At 47.8% G+C, this 21,733-nt stretch overlaps 1 protein-coding gene across 3 annotated transcripts in view; it reads left to right on the top strand.

The window, feature by feature from the left end:
- The first annotated feature begins 2,158 nt into the window (after nt 1-2,158).
- The window catches only part of CACNA1S (calcium voltage-gated channel subunit alpha1 S), a 63,251-nt gene continuing 43,676 nt past the window's right edge, over nt 2,159-21,733 (top strand). For all 3 annotated transcript variants that reach the window (XM_066565417.1, XM_066565419.1, XM_066565420.1), the window contains exons 1-5: nt 2,159-2,319; nt 7,862-7,967; nt 17,631-17,770; nt 18,790-18,923; nt 20,974-21,126. In XM_066565417.1, coding sequence (XP_066421514.1) covers nt 2,159-2,319; nt 7,862-7,967; nt 17,631-17,770; nt 18,790-18,923; nt 20,974-21,126 — 694 coding nt within the window. The remainder of the gene's footprint in view (nt 2,320-7,861; nt 7,968-17,630; nt 17,771-18,789; nt 18,924-20,973; nt 21,127-21,733) is intronic.

The raw sequence follows: 21,733 nt of genomic DNA on the forward strand, positions 1-21,733 counted from the left end.
CTGGGGACCCAAGGACAGCTGATCCAAATCTCAGGCCCAAGAGCACAAACAACGTGGAATGAAGGGAGAAAAACAAGAAGGATGGGACTGCATGAGGTAAAGCTGTAATTGGACAATTAACTCCAATATGCAAATGGACCAGAACTTATAAAAGTGTGAGACCCCATGACCTGTCATCCATTTTGTGACCACTTTGGGTTGTGCTGCCCAAGGTGGATCTATTTGAGACCTCTTAATAAATCCCTACTTTATTCTTTAGGGATTCTCTGTTCTAGGTCAGCCTTCACAAGGCATTACCAGGCTGGTTGGGTTCCTGCATCCCCAGGCATCCTCCACACCCTGCATGCAGGACTTACCTTGGTAAGGCTAAGCAAGTGGTTGTTTAAGTGACCAATGCCAGCCAAGGGTTTCCTCTGTGCCTCCAGAAAAGCAAGTCTATAGCAATGTGTCTTTTGTTTACAGAGTGATAAAACTATCTTTTGTCTCTTTAAAAAGGAAAAACACCCAGAGGTTTGCTTCTTCAATTAGGTAAAAACACACCTCACAAGACTTTGGGGACTTCACCTCCAACTTAAGGATAACCAATTGGACAGGAGCTAAAAAGTCCCACCTAAGCAATTTAGTAGAAAAAGAACAAAGAAACTAATCACTTTTGTGAGGTGTTTTACCAGGAGCAAGAACCTCTTGCACCTGGCTCAGTTTTTCTCTGTAAAGAGTTTTGTTATTTTGCCTTTTATTAAAACTTTTTTGTTTCCAACACTACCACAGAAGCCATCCTGCTGATTTTATGCTTTCCAAGGTAGCTGAGCTATCTTGGGTGTGATATAGATCTCCAAGAGCTTATGAGACTGAGGAGACCATATAACACAAGCCTGAGCACTTTTTGGGCTCACCATGATTCCCTGGAGCTCTGAGATTGGGGTGTCCTAAGTGAAACGGACCCAGCCTCGAAGGCCCTACAGCCCCAGTATCACATGGTCCAGGTGTGCACAGGTGAAATCCTGCAGAGGAGGGGCTGATGAGATGAGGGGGGAAACTGTCCTTGGGAGCTGGCCAGAGCTGGCTGCTCCATCTCACCCTGCAGGATGAGATTCAGCAAATGCACATTGCCCTGGGCAGCCCGGCTGCTTCCCGGTGCGGGTGGGGACCTGGGGACAGAGCTGAGCTGGGACACGGTGGGGATATAGGGACAGAGCTGACCTGGGGACAGAGCTGAGCCAAGACACGGTGGGGACGTAGGGACAGAGCTGAGCCGGGACACGGTGGGGATATAGGGACAGAGCTGACCTGGGGACAGAGCTGACCTGGGACACGCTGCAGCTGGGGACCTGGGGACAGAGCTGAGGCGGGACAAGGTGCAGATGGGGACAGAGCTGATCAGGGACACGGTGGGGACCTGGGGACAGAGCAGAGCCGGGACAAGGTGCAGGTGGGGACCTGGAGACAGAGCTGACCTGGGGACAGAGCTGAGCTGGGACAGGGTGCAGGTGGAGACCTGGGGATGGAGCTGACCTGGGGCACAGTGCAGGTGGGGATGTGGGGACAGAGCTGAGCCAGGACACGGTGCAGATGGGGACAGAGCTGATCAGGGACACGGTGGGGACCTGGGGACAGAGCTGAGCCGAGACACGGTGGGGACATAGGGACAGAGCTGACCTGGGGACAGAGCTGACCTGGGACAGAGCTGACCTGAGACACGGCGGGGACACAGGGACAGAGCTGACCTGGGGACAGAGCTGAGCCGGGACACGGTGCAGGTGGGGACCTGGGGACAGAGCTGAGCCGGGACACGATGGGGACTGAGGACAGAGCTGACCTCGGACACGGGTGCTCCTCTGTTGGAGGCAGTGGCCAGCCTGTCCCACCCCCAGCCCAGCCCGTGGCACGCCAAGCACTCGCCCAACTCCCCATGTGCTGGGTAAAGAGGGAACAGCTGCAGGGGCCCTCAGGAGCTGGGACAGCACCCAGAGCCAGGCTGGGATCTAAATTTAAACTCATGCTTTGTGTGTTTGTACATGCGAGTGCAGGCTCCAGCCCCCACTCCCCCAGCGCCTCCCCGGCTGCGCGGAGGGGACAGAGCCAGAGGAGCTCTGGGACCTGGGGAAGGGGGGCTCCACTGCAGGGCAGGAGGGGAGCAGACAGCTAGGGGAGCAACACCATGGAGCCCTCTTCTCCCCAGGGTGACGTGAAGAAGAGGCAGCAGAAGGAGAAGTCCAAGAAGCCGGTACCACCGATAGCTCCTCGTCCACCCAGGGCTCTGTTCTGCCTCACCCTGGAGAACCCCCTGAGGAAGGCCTGCATCAGCATCGTGGAGTGGAAGTATCCTGTGGCTGCAGGGCTGGCAGCAGTGTGTGTGTGGGCCTGTGAGCCTGGTGGGCTGCTGGGGAGAGCTGGCAGCCTGTTCCAGCTTGCACTGTCTCATCAGGCAGCGAGGCACCCAGGGAGCCCTGCAGGATGCATGGCAAAGGCAATGGCTGTGCTGGCTGGGGAAAGCTGGGCTGAGGAGTGGGTCAGGCCTTGGGTGGGGTGGGACAGGGACAGGCAGGGACAGCCTGGGCCAAGGGACTGGGGGCAGTGACTGTGTTGTGTGTATTGTGTGCTGGGGAGCAATGGGGGACAGACTGCTGAGAGGGGAGGGGGTTTGGTGTGGCAGGGGTGGGGATGGGGTCAGTGGGGACAATGTGATACTCTGGAGGCTTGGGGGTGGTAGCAAGACCCTGGTGAGTTGCTTGGGATGGCTCTTTGTGTGTATCACAATCTGATCCCACAGCTGTGCTCTGCCCTGGTGGGGGGCCTCCCCCAAATCCTTGCTGACTCCATTGTCCTCTCAGCCCCCTTTCCCATCGCTCCCTGGTACTGCTGTCACAGGTGAAGGCTTTTTGTGGGTGCTACTGTTCAGAAGGATAGTCCTTCTTTGTGCCTTTGGCTTAGTGTTGTAGTTTGGGTGTTGCTTTTTGACCTTTTCACTGGGGCATTGCAGCTCAGAAATACCAAGATGACATGTTTCTGCCATGCATCCAGAAACTAGAACTTTGTTCATCCATATTTTATGTAAAGGAAGAGAGTGGGAGATGAAAATTTTCACTTTGATTTCAGCGAAACGTTTGGGCTGTAGCAAAAATGATGGACTGGGCAACAGAATCAAGCTCTTCCACCACATCTTTTCTCATTTTAGTTACTGACCCTTATCTGTGTGCTCCTGGCCTTGGCAAGATGATCCCACCCCTGGCCAGGCTTCACTCTGGGAGGTGGCTTGGTCACCTTAGGCTGGCTGTGTTGCTGTGGGGACACCAAAACCATGCCCAGGGATGCTGCTTTGTCCAAAGCCCTGTTGGCAGGCATGAGGGCATGCTCACAGCCCTGGTGCTGCTGGAGGCTGAGACCTCATTCCTTTGCTGCAAGGGGACTCTCTGCCCTCCAGGAGTGGGAGCAGGGCCAAAATGGGGGAGCTCTCATTTTCTGTGTCTCTGGCTCGAGAAATGATGGTTCTGTGGGCACAGAAGGGAACTGGGTCTGTGTCTTAAATGGGCACTGAGAAAGGAGGAAACTTGTGTGTGTGCCTGAGTGGCAGGGGAGGTGTGGCACTCACATGCTCTGAACAGAGAGAGACATCATTCTCTCACAGGATTTTTCCTGAAGAAATTAAGAGAGAAAAAAAGAGAACAATTCTTATCTCTATTCTCAGCTCCTGTTGTTTTTACACATGTAAAATGTGTTAAGAAAACAGTTCACCAAAAGAGAATTAGTAATTAAATTCTACTAAAGATTATTTTATTTCCTTAACCAATTTAAAAAAAACCCTATATCTGACTGTCTAGAAACAGTCACGAGATTTTCTTTAAAATATATATTTTATGTAGTATAATATAATATTCTTTTAATATTTCTTTAGTATAATATATATTTACTATAATATAGTATAATATAGTATAATATGATATAATATGATATATTTTTAATAAAACAATTATTCAACCTTCTAAATCAATAGAATTAAATACCAATAATTTCCTTATATCAGGGGCTCCCTAAATACTATAGGGAGGAGCTGGAAATAGGATTTACATCTTGCAGCATGCTCAAACACATTCTTCCTGCTGGGCCAGCATGTGCCAGAGCAAGTGCACAGCACAGGGAGGGTCTTCCCTACCTCAGTGCTCTGGAGGGGGACTGGCACCATGACATTTTCTGAAAAATCCCTTTGCCAGGATTTCTTCTCCTGGGAAGATGGGAAGCTTCAGCTTCTCCATGTTTTGCTCCTCTTGAATGTGGTCTGGAGATTGTTTATCCAAACATATGAATTGTTTTTAATTAATGGCCAATCACAGCCAGCTGTGTCTGACTCTGTGAGTCAGTCATGGGTTTTTATTATTTATTCTTTTCTAGGCTTCTGATGTCTCCTTTCTCTTTCTTTAGTGTAGTTTTAGAATATATAATATAATATACTATAATATACTATAATATACTATAATATACTATAATATACTATAATATACTATAATATAATATAATATAATATAATATAATATAATATAATATAATATAATATAATATAATATAATATAATATAATATAATATAATATAATATAATATAATATAATATAATATAATATAATATAATATAATATTCAGCCTTCTGAGAACATGGAGTCCAATTCTCATCTCTCACCTCGTTCTGGGGACCTCACAACACCACAGGGGATGAGTGGGTGCCCCCAGCACGGTGGCATGTGCAGGTGGCTCTGACCTGTGCAGGACAAACGATCCAGGGAATCAGGTTTCTGCAGTGCCTGCCTGTATTTATACCCAGCTGCACCTGGCTGCCCTCACTCAGAGACCAGGGTATGTGACAGGGTCGGGTCGTTCCAGTTCCTCTGGGTTATTATGGTCTGCAGGGCCATGCAGGCTGCCAAGGGGAGATTAGCTGTGGCCCTCTTGTGTGTGGGTACCTGGTTGTGGTATTTTCTGGGACCCCGTCATTGGAAGGAATGATGAATCTGATTCCATGTTCTTAGAAGGCTAATTTATGATTTTATGATACTATATTATATAAAAGAATAATAACTAAACTATACTAAAGACTACAGTAAGGATACAGACAGAAGGCTAAAAAGATACTAATGAAGAACTTGTGACTCTCTCTTCAGAGTCCGACACAGCTTGGCCCCAGCTGGCCAATGAGTCAAAACAATTCACAGAAGATACCAATCTCCAACCACATTCCAAAGCAGCAAAACACAGGGGAAGCAAATGAGATAATATTGATTTCCTTTTTCTCTGAGGCTTCTCAGCTTCCCAGTAGAGAAATGCTGGGTAAAGGGATTTTTCCAGAAAATCTGACTGCCATGCCTGGGCTGTTGGTTCTGTGTGGCAGTATGGGTTCCTGTTCCCTGGGCCCATCACTGCTGTGTGGCTGCTGCTGTCAGAGCACAAAGCTGAGCCACAGGGGTGGGCTGGGGTCTTTTTCAAGCAGTTGAAGTGTGGGGAGCATCACTCCACTCACCCCAGGGTGGGCGAAAGGCTGACTTGAGGCAGAGGGTGTTTTCTGCTGAAATTTGCTCACATCTCAAGAAATACGTTCATCAGAACAAGGAAATTGAATGTTCTGCAGTTTACTGGGTGTTGTGTGCAAGGCAGTCCAACAGCCTGATGGTTGTTGGGACGTGTCTCACTTTGTGACACACGCTGGTATTTCAGGTCATTCTGTAGCCAGGAGAACTTCAAGGCAGATGGGGGAGGATTGTGGGAACCCTGGAGGACCACAGAGGCCTAATTCCTGCTGCAAGGCAGATGTGGGGGCCCTTGGATGCTGTGTGCTGAACAGAAAGAAGTCAGATTGCAAGACAAGGAGATGAGGAGGATGCTGAGGCTCTGTGTCAGCGGCAGGAGGCAGAGACACTGTCCCCAGTTATCCACATGTCTGTTTTTTGGTTCAATCTGTCCCACTGCATTTCTGCCTCATAACTGTGCCAGAATCACAGGCAGCAAGTGGATTTCAGCTCCAGTTACAGGAGCTCCAGTGGAGGTCACCCTTCAAGGAGGGCTTGTCTTGCCCTGCCCAAGCAGGCAGGGAAGCTCCAGGCCCTGGGCTCTGCCTCATTACCTGGACACAAAGGGGAGCAGCTTTCCCAGCTGAGTTCAGTTTTTAAAGTGTCATCAGGTTGATGGATAGAAAGGTTCAGAAAAGGAAACAAAGCCTGTGATGAGTCCAGGACAGAGCTGACAGCACTCAGGCTGCTGTGGACAGCACGGTGCCCCTTGCTCTGTCATACTGGGCTGCACAGTGGTGTGGCCACCAGAGCCCAAGGCAGCCCTCAAGGGAGAATGCTGTAGGAAACAGAGAGTGGGGATCCCTGGAGGGAGGGCCTGGCTGCAAACGAGGCCCTGGAGACAGAGTTTGAGCTCTTTGGAGGCTTTCAGGAAGGTGAGAGCTGAAGCTTGCCCAAGAGGTTTCAAGGCCCAGCAAAGCAGTGACAGTAGCAGGAGCCTGAGAGTGACCCAGTGCCTGAACCAGGGTCTTCATGGGAAATAGTAAAGTCATCCCTTTTATTCTGAGGTGTTATAGGGCTCAAACAGCACAATTTCTACCTTGAAGGGGTGGGACAGCCCTCAGGCTGTGCTCACTCCTGGGGACAGGCACAGCAGTACTGCCTCTCCTGGGCCACCATGGCTGTAGGACACCTGGGGATGGTGTGCCACAGGAGCCCCTGGATGAGCTGCCCTGTCCCAGAGACCTTCAGCTGGGGCCATGGAGCCCCTGTGAGACCCGAGCAGCAGGAGTCTCCCTCATGGATGCCAAGTGCAGAGGGAGCCAGGGCCTGCCTGCTCTGGAGGGGATGCTTGGGTTCATGTCCTAGCTGAGACAATACAGAGCAACACTCCATTTCCAGAAGGCCTCCAACTGTTTTTATTCTAGCACGCATGCTTTTTATGCATTCTTACAGAACCCATAAGTTTACTCATTGGTCAGTAAAGACAAAGTGCTCATTGGAATAGGCAGTTGCAGATTTCTCTTATTTATCCTTCTTTCTTTTTTGGTTTCTATGGTAGAAAATTCTTTCAGGGGTAAACGTGGATCCTCTTATCAAACTTCCCTCTGGCTCACAGAAGTTGCTGTAAAACCTCTTCCACAGGTTCAGTGCCTGCATTCTGCAAAAGGCTCCTAGCCCTTCAGGGTGGTTCACTGAAGGATGAGGAGGGGGAAGCTGCCAGCTCTCCCATCCCTTTGTCCTGTGGCAAAGCTGACCCCAGTGTCCTGGCCCTGAGGATGTGCTGAGGCTGAGCTCTGGCTGCTTTCTGTGCTCTGCCCCCATGGTGGGGTTGGTTCTCCACACCAGGCAGGCATCACCTTCAATACTTGTTTTTGGTTTGCTGAAGGCTGTGTTTTTGGTAAACAATTGGGCCTTGATGGGTTTGCCTAGTTCCTTTTACAGGTTTTAATCTTTCTTAATGGACGCTCCTCTGTCGGGTTAACAAGATATTTAATACTCTGCTTGTTTGATTTGTTGTGTATTGGTGATTTGTTAATAATGTACAGATGTAAGCTTGCTTCATAGAGGGAGGACCCTGGTTACTCATTCTAGCATTAATTCTCCTATTTAAATATAGGTTAGCCTGTTAATGGGGAGGGAGTCATAAAGTTCTTATATTTTTGTAGTGTACAGCTTTAACACACTCTTTGTTGATGGCTGCTTGAGGGCCCACAGTATAATTGGGAAATCAATATTTATCTGCTCATAGAGCTTGTATTCTTTTTTAAAGGAGCTGGACCCCCTTTAAATAGCCCTAAATAGGACAGGACAGGGGTGGGGTTATTTTGCTTTTTCTTTCCTGTCTGCACTCCTTAACACTTCCTCATAGACCCTTCGAGATCATCATCCTCCTCACCATCTTTGCCAACTGTGTTGCTCTGGCCATCTACCTGCCCATGCCTGAGGATGACACCAACATTGCCAACTCCAGCCTGGTAAGGAGCACCTGGAGCCCTTCCTGCAGCCCTGAGGGCTCTCTGGGGCTGGTGGCTTGGGGTGACACAGCTGCAGGGTGGCACAAGCTGCTCTGGGGGTGCTGCCCCAGGGGGTGTCAGGCAGTGTTGGTCCAGCCAAAGCTGCTGCAGTCACTAGGAGGCAGGGCTGGGAAGAAGTGACTGCAAAATGGGTTTTCAGAGGGGCTGAAAGCACCCCTGAGTAGAGATCAAAGGCAGCAGGTTGTGTGTGGAGTAGACATGAAGGAAGAATTGATGCCAATGAAGGAAAAAATGTCCTCTGATTTATTTTTTATCACACTTTCAAAAAGAAACATCCTGTTCCAGAAAGGCTTAAATGGTTTGCTGCAGCATTTTGGAATAATTTTTTCTGACCTTTCCCTTTCAAAACTCTATTTTAATTTTGTTATCTTTTATTTAAGAGAGGAAGAAAACCTGTTTCTGTTAGGCAGAAAGGTTACTCCTTTCTAATCATTATTCCATATTCTTCCACAGTTGCTCCAGTTTTCCTGGAATATGATGTTTTGATGTGTCCCAGATCAACAATTTACACTATTTTTAGATTGCCACACCTTTCTACTCTTCAGATCCCCACTGTGGTTCAATCCACATTGATTTCCATTGAGAGACTGAGTATAATGACTGAATCCAAACACCTAAATCCCCCTTTTAATGAAATGGGGTTCCAGGACTCCTCAGGATGAGGAGGGTGAGATCCTGGGGTGTTCCTTCATGCTCCTGGCTGGTCTGACCAGCCTCCCTAACCCCTCAGGCTGGTTTGGGGTTCTTCCCTGGCTGGGGGGCACAGCAGGCTCTGGGAGGTGCTGTTACCTCAGGGGAGGGGTAAAAGAGGAAAGCAAGGCTGGGGCAGGCTGGCCATGGGGACAGAGGGGATGGAAATTCCCTCTGGGAGAGGGCTTGGGATGAGGCTGAGCCCTGTGGGGCAGAGCTGGGGGAAGCCCAGGTGTGGGTGGTGGCCCTGGCCTCACAGGGCTCCCAGAGGGGCTGATGCTGCCCCAGGAGCTTTCCCATGGGAAGGACCAAGTGATGGAAATTCATTGCATCAATGAAATTCCGTCTCTTTTTATTTTTTGTCCACTGGATTACTTACGCTGCACCCTACTGGGGGATGTTTCAGCCTGTTGCCACAGCAATTGGTGTCCAGAGCCAGGTAGCCCCAGGCTGCTGTTCTTTCATTCCTGCTTGCTGTCCCTTTGTCACCATGTTCTGGTGCCTTTGTAGGAGCAAAGCCAGCTGAGAATTTAGCCAGGCACCATCACCTGGGGCATCAGGCTATGCTCAGCACAGGCCTGCTGTTGGAACCCTGGGTGCTGAGAATTTCAGACTTTCTGTGCTGACAGGCACTGACCCCCAGGAGAACACTGCATTGACCTGAGGCTGTGGAGAAGCTTCCAAAATGGAATGACAGAACTGGGATTGTGGGTGTGGAGTTTGAGTAGAAGTGTGTGATATCACAGGGTGGAAAACTTATAGAGTTTGGAGTTTTAGAATATAGAAATATAGATAAAGCAAGATGGAGGTTGTAGGGCAGAGGCTGCTCCTTCTTCTCCTCCTTCTCCATGGGTTTGGGTGATTTTGTGTAATTGGATAAAAAAGCCCACATTTCAGGCCATGGGAGGTTGGTTATTGGGTTAAAAATAAAAATAATTTAGGTGTCATTTCTTAATTGGACAGTTTATCCTTAAAAGGCCTTGTAGAGAGAGACAGGGCTCCATTTTTAGTTTGTTAGAGTGAAGTGCTGTAGAACTCAGGGTTTGTGAGACTGTGACAGAGATAACAACTGATAAACACCTGAGTCCCAACATGAAATACCATCTCACACATTGAATCCTGACCTTGGCAGAGTAAAGTAGGAAAGAACCTGCAGCCTGCAGGTAGTGGAGAAAGGCTTGTGGAGGCATTTTCCTGCAGCAGAGAGGTGCTGTGATGTGTTTAATCTCTCCCTGTCCCTTTTCTGTCTCTTCATTGCCCAATCCTCCTTGGAGAAGGTTGAGTTTATAAAAAGATGTTGAAATTATTGAGAAGGCAAAATGTAGGAGGGGAAACTGAGTCAGGGCAGTGAGGACATTGCCCCACGCTTTTTGTGTGTGGAAATCAGAAAAACAGCAACTTTCACAGACACTGCAGGGTTTGATTTGCAGCCTTGGGAGAAGCTTGGATTGATGTAAAAATACAATACACAGGCATTAAGTAGAAAAATCATAAACTTATGTTTCTATGGTTGTAAGTAAGAATCTGCCTTAAGTAAGTGGGAAACTGGATTGATAAGATGGTGAAGGGTTTATAGTGTAGTAATGTAATAGTATGGAGTAGGTTGGGAGTCTAGAAGTTATAACAGAAGCATCTGTGTACATGTGAGACAGAAGCCACTGGATAAAATTATCCACAGTGCAGTAGAATTAAGTAAAGGTGATAGGTTAGAAAAGCAAAATAAACCCTGTAACAACTGTCCATTGGTTTAGAAAGTTCTATATTGCCTTGTAACAAAGAAACTTGTGATTGCTCTTGAGCTATGGCTGCCTGCCTGCTCCTCTAAAATCTCACAGCCTCTGAGACTGATGTTTACCTGAGCAATAAATCATTCTTAGCCCCAAAAGAGTCCCACCCCTCCATTAAAAGCAGTGACAGTGACACTGGGGAGGCAGGACTGAGGGTCCCTCTGGTGAGGGCTCAGTGCTGAGGGTGTGCAGGGCCTGGCCAGCCCCAGCCTCCTCAGGACAGGCTCCTGCAGCCCAGAGCAGGGACAGCCACTCTAAAAAGAGTGCTCCACTGGTGATGCCTTTTTGGGCTCCTAAAAACAGAGGCTGGAAAAAAATCAAGAGAATAAAAAGCAGTTCAATTTATTGAGGGGCCTTCAGGTACATTTTGGGCAGAGGAAACCCCCCAGGGGCTATACCCAAAATGGAGATGGGTTTGCACACTTTTATAAGTTTGGTCCATTTGCATATTGGGGGTTAATCTGCCAATTACAGCTTCAGCTAATGAAGTCATTTAGCTCAAGTTTGCTCCCCCAAGTCACTTTTGTTTCCATCCCTGGGGCCTGAGGCAGTGAGGTGTCCTTGATTGCCAGGCCTGGAGAGGAATTGTTGTGTCTGCCCCAAATGGGAAAAACACTCTATAAGGAGTTTGGAGTTATACACCAAAAAATTACAGGATTACAAACAGATAGAAACTATAAAAGCTGAACTCCTAAGGCATCACAAAGAGAATCTCAGGAGGAGAGGATTCCTAGGAGAGCTCTGCTGCCACTGCCTTGCTGCAGGACTGGAAAACCTGCAGAGCAGCCACTCTGAGTTTCCAGCCAGGGAAGAGCTGCAGTCAGAGTCTACACTAGGTAAACCTAGAATTAGTCTCATGAAAGCTTGGTTAATCAGAACTCATTTATGGGGGGTGAAAAAATGAAATACCATAAAAATGAAAATAATGAAATAACCATAAACCTATTATTTTCTAAGAATCCACTTTGTCCTGGAAGAAGTACAGTTGTTTAATTTCAACACATTTCATTATTCTTTCTATATTAGATTTCTTTTGATCCAGAAGGGTTTTTTTTAATCCTGTTTGTATCTGATTTTGTCTTTTTCTAATGGAATCACAACATTTTCTTCAACTCTGATGAAATTATTTTGACTTTTCAACTTGTTCAATAATTCACAGCATTTATTTTCACTTTTACTTGAGTTTCCAGAGTTTCAAATCCCACTGTTTTTCACTGGAAACCTTACCCCAGGAGCAAGCAGCTTCAGAGTGTGTTTAGCAAGGCAGGTTATTCACAGGGATTCAGCCAAGAAAATACAGATGGCTGTGTGTGACCTGGCTGCCCGACCTCCGTTTATGAGCAGTGAGGAAATAAAGTCAAATTTAGAGTACAGTTCATCTGCCAGGGCAGCTGAGCCATTTCTGCAGCTCCAGTGGGTGGTGTTTGACATGCTGCACACACTGAAATACCTGGTTTTCATAGAAACATAGAATTGTAACATGGTTTGGGTCAGGAGGCTCATTCTACCCCCTCTCATGGCCAGGGACACCTTCCACTGTCCCAGGTTGGTCCCAGCCTGGCCTTGGGCACTGCCAGGGATCCAGGGGCAGCCCCAGCTGCTCTGGGCACATGTGCCAGGGCCTGCCCACCCTCACAGGGAAGGATTTTTTCCTAAAATCGAATCTAAACCCATTATATTTCATTATTTGAAAGAGGTATTTCATATCTCTTTCATTATTTGGTGTTTCAGAGATTTTCTTTGGCTGGGACCACACAGGAGGGAGCAGGAGGAGTGGCCAGGCCCCAAACTCTGCTCCCCCTCACTCAGTGTGAATCCTTCAGCTGCCCCTTCAGTGTGAGGATGCTCAGTGCTGGTGCTGAGCCCTGGGACACTCGGGGAGCCCAGAGCCAGCCCTGGGCTCAGGGGACACCACAGCCCTGGGCACAGCAGCTCCCCTGCCAGGGGAGCCCAGGAGCAGCCCTGACCTGAGTGGGCTGAGCTGGGGCTCAGCCAGCTCGGAGATATTGCAGGTATTTGCATTTATTATAGAATAATTCATATTGATTTCTATTTATAATTTATCTTTATTTCTAATATTTGTGTTTATATTTATATTATAATATCTTACATTATATTATAATATATTTATATTATAATTTATATTTATTATAGAATGGTTTGGCTTGGAAGGGACCTTCAAGCCCATCTCATTCCACCCCACCATGGGGGACACCTCCACTGTCCCAGGTTGGTCCCAGCCCTGTCCAGCCTGGCCTTGGACACCTCCAGGGATCCAGGGGCAGCCCCAGCTGCTCTGGGCACCTCTGCCAGGGTCTCAGCACCCTCACAGGGCAAGATTTTTTCCTAATATTTAAATGTATTCTCTGTAAATTTTCAATTTAAAGTTTTTCCCCATCAGTGGGACTCAAGGGTGACAGCTTGGAGGGAGGCCACCCTGTCAGGCCACCCCAAAGCAGCTGTCCTCAGCCCTATGGGCTTTGTAGGAATGTCAGGTAGGACATGGGAGGCCTAGGGAGTGGGGGACAGAGCTGGACCTCAAACTGTCAAGACAATTTAAGTAGCACAGGTGTGCTACTTATTTAAATATTCAATTTAAGTAGCCCTGTGTGCAGGCACGCTGCTGGTGTCACACATTGTGGTATTTTTGGGGTCCCCTGTGGCAGGAAGGAAATGATAAATCTGACTCCATGTTCTTAGAAGGCTAATTTATTATTTTATGTATTTATATTATATAAAGAATGCTATACTAAAGAATAGAGAAAGGATACTTACAGAAGGCTTAACAAGGTACTAATTACAACTCACAACTGCTGCCAGGGTCCTGACACAGCTGATGGTGATTGGTCATTAAGTAAAAACAATTCACATGAAACCAATCAAACAACCACCTGTTGGATAAACAATCTCCAACCACATTCCAAAGCAGCAAACACAGGAGAAGCAATCAGATAATTATTGTTTTCATTTCTCTCTGAGGCTTCTCAGCTTCCCAGGAGAAGAAATCCTGGCAAAGAGATTTTTTCCAGAAAATATGACAGTGACACACATAATGGCTTTAGGGATTTTAGGTAGCACAAATGTTTGATGGCAAGCAGTATGCTTCTGCAAACCCCATTTTGGGTTGTATCTCAGCCCTGGGGTTGGGGAATTCCTGTTTCCAAAGCCTGGACAAAGCCTCAGGTACAATTCAGTGACAGGAATGTGGGTGTGTGATGCTTTTGAAGGGAGTCCCAGCTGTAATTACCTGTAATTACCTGTGAGTCCTGTGTGATGTCTGTCACCCCAGGGCTCTGCCATCTCAGGAACACTGGAGCAGTTGTTTTTGGGCAGCTGACTGGTGTCCCACAGTCCCTGAGCAGGGTTTGCTGCCCATTGCTGGTTTTCAGGAGCTATTGGGCTCTGTGCCTGGAGGTTGGCATGGAGGAGAGTCGTGATTGCATCTGGCTTTCCTAGAGCTTGGGGTCACCCTGGATCTCTGGGAGTCTTCCAGGAGCTGTGGCAATGGAGAATACTCCTGCATATCTGCATGCACAGACTCGATAAAACTGCAGAAAATGCTGCTGCTCTGGTACTGCACCTGGAGAGGTGCACATGCAGCTCTGTGAGCTACCCCTGCCTCCCTCTGTCTTGGTTTGAAAAGCCAGATGTCTGCCAAGGAAGGCAGGAGCCTTCCTTGAAATGGAAAATGTAAACCACCCCCCTCTGAATGATTGTAATTTTGAAATTAAAACGCTCTCAGGAAAAGATATGGGAACAGGAATAACTGTTCTTTACTAGGAAAATTAAAAATACAAATAAAATAGTACAAACAAAAAACCAAACAAACCCCTGCCAGAGTCAGAGCAGGCCCTGTCCCCTGTGTGTCAGGGGGTGGCACAGCCCCATCCCATGGGGGCTCAGCCCTCCTGCAGTGCCAGCTGTGGCTCTGCTGGAGCAGGGATCCTGCACAAGGGGGGAGTTTTCCTCTGCAGCTCCAGGGCTGCTGCAGATGGGCCTGGGCTCCCTCTGGCAATGCAGGGCAGCAGAAGCTGCTCCTCTGGCAATGCACTGGGCAAAGGCTGCTGGGCTGTGCCAGGCTCACATTGGATCCAGGTAGGAATGCTTGGCTCCTCCCCTGGGCGGAGCATCTCCCCATGGGATGATGGAATTGGATCAGCCATGCAGGGACACTCAGTGGCCATGGACAGAAGATAATTAATAATTAATGGCCCATGAACACAAGAGATCTCCTGGGGAGAGGATGGGCTGTGGGAGAGATAAAGAAAACTGCCCAATGAACAGAGGATAACTGCCCCAGCTCTGACAGATGGTGATAGAATTCACACTCCCAGCCACATCTTGCAATGTAAGACATGGCCTTATAAGAAAGATTGAGACAAAGTTTTTAACAGGATCTGTTGCAATAGGACAGAGGGTGATGGTTTTAAACTGAAGGAGGGTAGATTTAGGTTAGTTACCTAAAAAACCCATTGATGGTGTTGATGCCTGGGTTCAAGTTGCCCAGAGAAGCTGGGAATTTGCTGTGATCTCCCTCCCAGGCTGGGGGAGGGTGGCTGGGGGCAGCCTGCTGCCTCTTCCTTGGCCCAGGTTTGAACCTTGCTGCTCCTCACTGGCTGCACCTGCTACCCTTGAAGCAGCGCTGTTCATCTGCTGTGGGCTTCTCAAAGGGTCCTCTGAGGAATAGCAATTTACCTTTTGATACTGGGCAAGGGGTTTTCAGAGGAAAATCCCTTCTAGTGAGAGACTGACTCTGTTCTGCTGGAAAATCAGGGCATGGAATTGACTTCTGCAGTGCTGGATCCTGACATCAGCAGCTCAGCAGCTGCATCCCACTCCAGGCTGGACCCTGACACTCACCAGCCCCAGCACTGCAGGGCTGCTGCAGCTTGCAGTGGGCTTTTCTGGTTTTCCTCTGCAGCTGGGGAGATACCTCACCACACCAGTGGCTGCTGGCATGGCTCTGCAGCCCCTCCATGCCTGAAATGATCCTCATGGAATTTGTGTTTGCATGGGATTGCAAGGACAGGCTTTGGGGGAGACAGTCTGGGGGTCATTTGTCCCCTCATGGTGGGAGGTGAGCAGTGTTGAGTTGCTGTAGCTAAAACCTTGAAGGCAGAGGCAATGCCAGGATCTCTGCTCTTACCCTAGCTGCCCTCAGATCCAACAAGAAATGGCATTGTGTGGGTGACAGTCATGTGGGGACACAGCACAGTCACTGCTTTTGGAGATGTTAATTGAGCCAGCAATGCTTCTCTCTTGAGCTCTAGCCCTGGCTTTGGAAAAGGAGAGGATTTTCCATTTGGCAGGGCATGGGGACCCCTCACAGCACTACAGTATTGCCCAGTGAAGATCCACTCCCAGTTTGGTCTCAGAGAGAGGTTTCTGCCTTTCTGAGGGCGATTCCCTGGAGATCCTGAGCAGGGATGCTCCTTGTCCTTCAGGGGGTATAAGATGCAGACAGGGACCAGGAAACACCAGAAATATCAATATCCCTCTCCACCTGGCTGCTTCAGGAGGCTTTTAGTCTGGAAGGGACATTGTCAACAAGGGCAGTGATGGCAGTGACAGGCAGAGCCAGCTGGGCACAGGCAGCTCTTGGCTGTGCCCCAGGGACAGACGAGCTGCCCTGGCCCAGCAGTTGCAGGGCTGTGCCAAGCCCCTGCCATGGGGTGCCAGGTCCTGCCTGGAGGGGGTGCAGCCCCTCTGCCCAGTGAGCCCCAGGCCCATTTCTAGCTGGTCACTGTGAAATACAAAGCTGTGCTTCGTGTCAGCTGTGTTTCACACAGGCAACGTGTGTATTTGTGATTGTGGTATGTGTGGAGACTGACCATGGGACAGTTATAAAGACCAATTCTAATAATAACTGAGGAAAGTAAAGCATGGAAGAAGGCCTTTGAACCCATCTTTTGTTTGCAATTAACCTTTGTTGATTTAGGAGCATTGGAATTAAAGCGTTAAGGATGTTGCTCTTTGCTTGTAGCTAAGCCTTGAAGAGTTTTGCAATAATAACCTTTTGGAGTATAATTTTAGAATATTGCTTGTATCCTTGAAACTATAGCTCTGGAATATATATAAAGGAAACATGCTTATCTCACACCTTAACAAAACAGTGAAAAGCAGCTTGAGAAAGGAAGATGAACATCACCTCAAGGATTTATAGTTTCAACCAAGGGAAGCTGGACATCACTGTTATGAGATTTATAGTCCTTGCAATTAAAAGGTGGACCCACATCTGGAGAGCTGGACCTCACCAGATGGGATTTCTTCCTTCTTTTGGAAACTGGACCAGCACCATCTGGGATGCTCCTTTTGGGATACATCCTGAGAAAAACTAAATCACAATAGTGTATAGAATTGTGATGCAAAAATTGGGAATAGAAACTGCTGATGAGTAAGAATTGGAATAGAAACTGCTGAGAAATCTTATGAGTACCCCTATAAATACCTGTAAGCCTCAACTATCGGTGTGCAGTTGGAAGGAAAACTTCCCCCACTGTACCCAGCACTGTATGGCTCATACTTTACCATATTAATTAATAAATTGATTGCTGCTTGAACATTGGCCTAGTCAAGCTTCTTATTTATAACATCACTTTGCCAGGCAAATGTCGGGCATTAAGCAGAGCCCTTGAGCCCAAGGCCTCCATTCCCTGGGAGCTTCCTTATCATCCCAGGCAAAAGGAGAGCCATGGTGACTCTGTGGGGACTCCAGGACAGGCCCAGCAAGCCCTCAGCTGGAGAGGATGAGGTGTCAGTGCTGCCTGTAGGAGGAAGGCTGTGGAGGATATGAGAGAGGAGCAGCAGGGAGGGGAGCCAGAGAGGAGCAGTGCCCTGGGCCAGGCACCTTCAGGTGGCTTTGCTGGAGCAGTTTGGAGGAGCCAAAGCCTCAGGGTCGTGGCAGGGGCCATTAAAGGGCTGGGGGGATCATGCTGCAGGTCAGAGAGTGGCATGTGGTGGCTCAGCATGCCACCCTTGTCCCCAGGGTCCCCTTGGTGTGTGTAGAGGTGGCAGCAGGGGCTGCTCCAGAGTCACTGGTGAGGATGACAGGATGAGGATGTCACCAGGGGAGGTGACAGTGTGTTCTAATGGAGCATTCTCTGCTGCTTGCCTTTGCAATCCCCAGGAGAAGATTGAATATGCCTTCCTCATCTTCTTTGCCATCGAGGCCATGCTGAAGATCATCGCCTACGGCTTCCTCTTCCACACGGACGCCTATCTCCGGAACGGCTGGAACGTGCTCGACTTTTCCATTGTGACTCTAGGGTAAGGAAAAGTGGGAAGGCTGCTGCTGCTCAGCTGGTGCCAGGCCTCTTTCACAGCCAGTTTTTGTGGTGATTACAATGTGTTTGGGGACACCTCCTCGACTAAGTTCATGGGCCCCCTGTTCCTGCTCTGACATCCCCTGGGATCCTCTCTGTTAGGAAAATTAATCTACAAACACCAGAGGTTTATGTCCAAAAAGGAGACAGAGGAGTCCTTTCTGGCTTTATTCCAATAAAGGGAGAGGCCATGGGGCATTGCCCTGGGATCTCTCACATTTTTGGAGGATGCAGCCTCTTTTTTATCTTAATTTCCTGGACACATTTCTCTTCTCTCTTTCCCCATTGGCTGAGAGGCACAAACTTCCCATAACACCTGAGGTACTTGAGAGGTACAAACTTCCCAAAACTCCTGATACCGAAGATTTCCCAAACATTTCCCTCTAATGTCCAACCCTCCATTTTAATTTTTAATTTTTACAGAATTTAGGGGTTTTTCTTCCCCATTGTTTCTTTCATCTCTTAATGTCTAATTTCGTTTATCAGCAAACCTAAAGTTTATTTGTAAAAGCAAATATCTTTTTCCATTCATCAATCAGTGGAATCCTTCCCATTGTTTCTTTCATCTCCCAGTGCTGGTTTTATCTACCAGCAGCCCCACAGCTTGTTTGTAAAGACAAATCCACTATTCCTCTCACTCTCTAACTCTAATTTCTTCCTGTCTTGACTCCTCCGTGCCTCATGGGTCTCCTTGCCTGGGGAAAGGGGGTGGTGTGGGGTCCTCCAGGGTTTGCACATGGGCTGGGAGCTCCCTGGCTGTCAGCAGTGGAGCTGGCCTTGCCAAGAGCTGGCTCTGGGTGAGGCTGAGCACGGCTGGCAGTCCTGACCTTGCTTTGCTGCCTGCAGAGCTCTGAACCCTTAGCTCCGATTTCTCACCCTCCATTCTCACACCCTTCTCTTTTTTTCTTGTCCTCCTTTCTGCCTCTCCTCCTCCCTCCCCTCCCTGTGCCCTGGCTCTTTCAGGCTCATCACCATGACCCTGGAGCAGGTCAATGTGAAGCAGGCAGGGCCCTCGGGGGGAAAAGGCGGCTTTGACGTGAAGGCGCTGCGAGCGTTCCGCGTGCTGAGACCCCTGCGCCTGGTGTCCGGAGTGCCAAGTGGGTGCCAGTCCCTGCTGCCACCCAGGGCTGGGGCTGGACGGACCCTCTGGGCCTGGCCAGGCTGGGGGGACATGGGACAGGCTCCTTGGTGTGGCTGGATTGAGCCCAGCCACGAGGAAGGTGTAGAGGGGGCACGGGTCCTTGCTTGTTCCTGCAGCTGCTGGTTGTCTGTGGAATTTGCAGGCAACCCTGACAAGGGAAGAGATGAGAATCTTGACTCCATGTTTCAGAAGACTGATTTATTATTATATTATATTATATTATATTATATTATATTATATTATATTATATTATATTATATTATATTATATTATATTATATTATGTTATGTTATGTTATGTTATGTTATGTTACGTTACGTTACATTGCATTACATCATCTCATATCAAAAATGCTATACTAAAACTCTACTAAAGAAAGGAGAAAGGAGACATCAGAAAGCTAGAAAGGAATGAATAATTAAATCTTGTGACTGACAAGACTCCCAACACAGCTGGGGAGTCCAGCCACAGGGAAGGTGTAGAGGGGGCACGGGTTCTTGCTTGTTCCTGCAGCTGGTGGTTGTCTGTGGAATTTGCAGGGAACCCCAACAAGGGAAGAGATGAGAATCTTGACTCCAGGTTTCAGAAGGCTGATTTATTATTTTGTGATACTACATTACATTACATTACATTATTTATTATTTATTATTTGTTATATTTATATTATATGTATTATATATTTTATTATATATTATATTTAATATATGAATAGATGCTATATATAATATAATATAATATAATATAATATAATATAATATAATATAATATAATATAATATAATATAATATAATATAATATAATATAATATAATATAATGTTAATATCTTATTTATTATTACATTACATTATATCTATCATATCATATCAAAAATGCTATACTAAAACTATACTAAAGAAAGAAAAAAGGAGACATCAGAAAGCTAGAAAGGAATGAATAATAAAATCTTGTGACTGACCAGACTCCTGATACAGCTGGACCTGTGATTGGTCGTCAAGTAAAAACAATTCACATGGAACCAACCAAAGATGCACCTGTTGGTAAATCATCTCCAGACCACATTCCAAGCAATCAGATAATTATTGTTTCTATTTCATTACTGAGGCCACCCAGCTTCTCAGGAGAAAAATCCAAGTGAAAGGGTTTTCCTAAAACTGTCAGTGACAGTTGTCAGCCCTGGGGAGCTGCAGGGTGGCACACACCTGGCTGCCTCCATGGCTCAGTGGCACTACCTTTGGGTGGCCAGGATCTCGCTCTGGTTTCTCAGAGCAGGAATCTTCTTCTGTAACTCATTAATACAGCCAGGATGAGAGCAGCAGAACAAAGGGAGGGGCATGAAGGAGCCTTCAGCACTGCCTGGCTCTGTTGTGCTCTTCCATGTTCTTTCCTGGTAGGTAGAAGTGAAATAGGGGTCTCCTTGAGCAGGTCTCATAAGCTCTTGGAGATCTATATCACACCCAAGATAGTTCAGCTACCTTGGAAAGCATAAAATCAGCAGGATGGCTTCTGTGGTAGTGTTGGAAACAAAAAAGTTTTAATAAAAGGCAAAATAACAAAACTCTTTACAGAGAAAATCCAAACCAGGTGCAAGAGGTTCTTGCTCCTGGTAAAACACCTCACAAAACCGATTATTTTCTTTGTTCTCTTCTTTTTCTACTAAATTGCTCAGGTGGCACTTTTTGGCTCCTGTCCAGTTGGCTATCCCTAAGTTTGAGGTGAAGTCCCCCAGGTCCTATGAAGTGTCTTTTTCACTAATTGAGGAGATAAACTTCTGGGCTTTTTTCCTTTTTAAGGAGACAAAGGATAATTTGTCACTCTGTCAACAAGGGGCACATTTCTACATAGAAGAAAGGATTTCCTCCTTCAGAGATCTCAGTCCTGCCCGTGCCCCTCTTCCCTTGGCAAGGGGCATTTCAAAGGCTGCTTCTTGGTGGGCTGGCAGGGATACAAGGTGCACCCAACACTGTTTAGGAAGTGGTTGACCTGCTCTCCCTTCATCTTTGTGCAGGCCTTCAGGTCGTCCTGAACTCCATCATCAAGGCCATGGTGCCCCTGCTGCACATCGCCCTGCTGGTGCTCTTCATGATCATCATCTACGCCATCGTGGGCCAGGAGCTCTTCAAGGGCAGGATGCACAAGACCTGCTACTACCTTGGGACAGGTGGAGCTGTGCTGGGGAGGGCAGCAGAGCTGTCTCTGTGTGATGCTGTGAGACCTCAGGGACTCTGTGTTTGGCAGAAAGTGTGGTCTGGCCAGCATCAGGCCTGGGAGTGTGGCTGAGGGATGTTGGAAACAGCACCCAGCTGGGTGTGAGGGGTGCTGAAAGGGCCCTTTAACTGGTTTGAGCTATACAAGAAAAAAGCCTGGAAAAGTTCTGTTCTTTTCCCTCTCTCATTCTTCATCCCTTTTTTATTTTTTGGTTTTGCACGCTTAGAAACACTGATCTGTGGCTTTCTGAGGTTTTAGCCCAACTCTCAACACATCAATCCTTTCCCTGAGGCACAAGCAGCTGTGAGCAAGCCCAGCCCTGGAGCACATGGGCTGTGGTGTCTTCTGCCTGCACACAGAGCAGAATGGAGCTGAGCGGGTCTTGAGTTTGTTGTTGCTGAAATGGCTCCCGAGGTATTAAGAAGTCTTTTTTCTAAGCCCCGTGCTCGAGGAAGAAGTCGAGATTCCTAGGCTCTGATTTTCAAGGTTGTTTATTTTCTCTTATGTATAACATTCTTTCTCTGACCTGCTGAGATCTGTCCAGCAGGTCGGTTCGTGGC

Source organism: Molothrus aeneus, chromosome 24 (assembly GCF_037042795.1).
Source record: "Molothrus aeneus isolate 106 chromosome 24, BPBGC_Maene_1.0, whole genome shotgun sequence".
NCBI lineage: Eukaryota > Metazoa > Chordata > Aves > Passeriformes > Icteridae > Molothrus > Molothrus aeneus.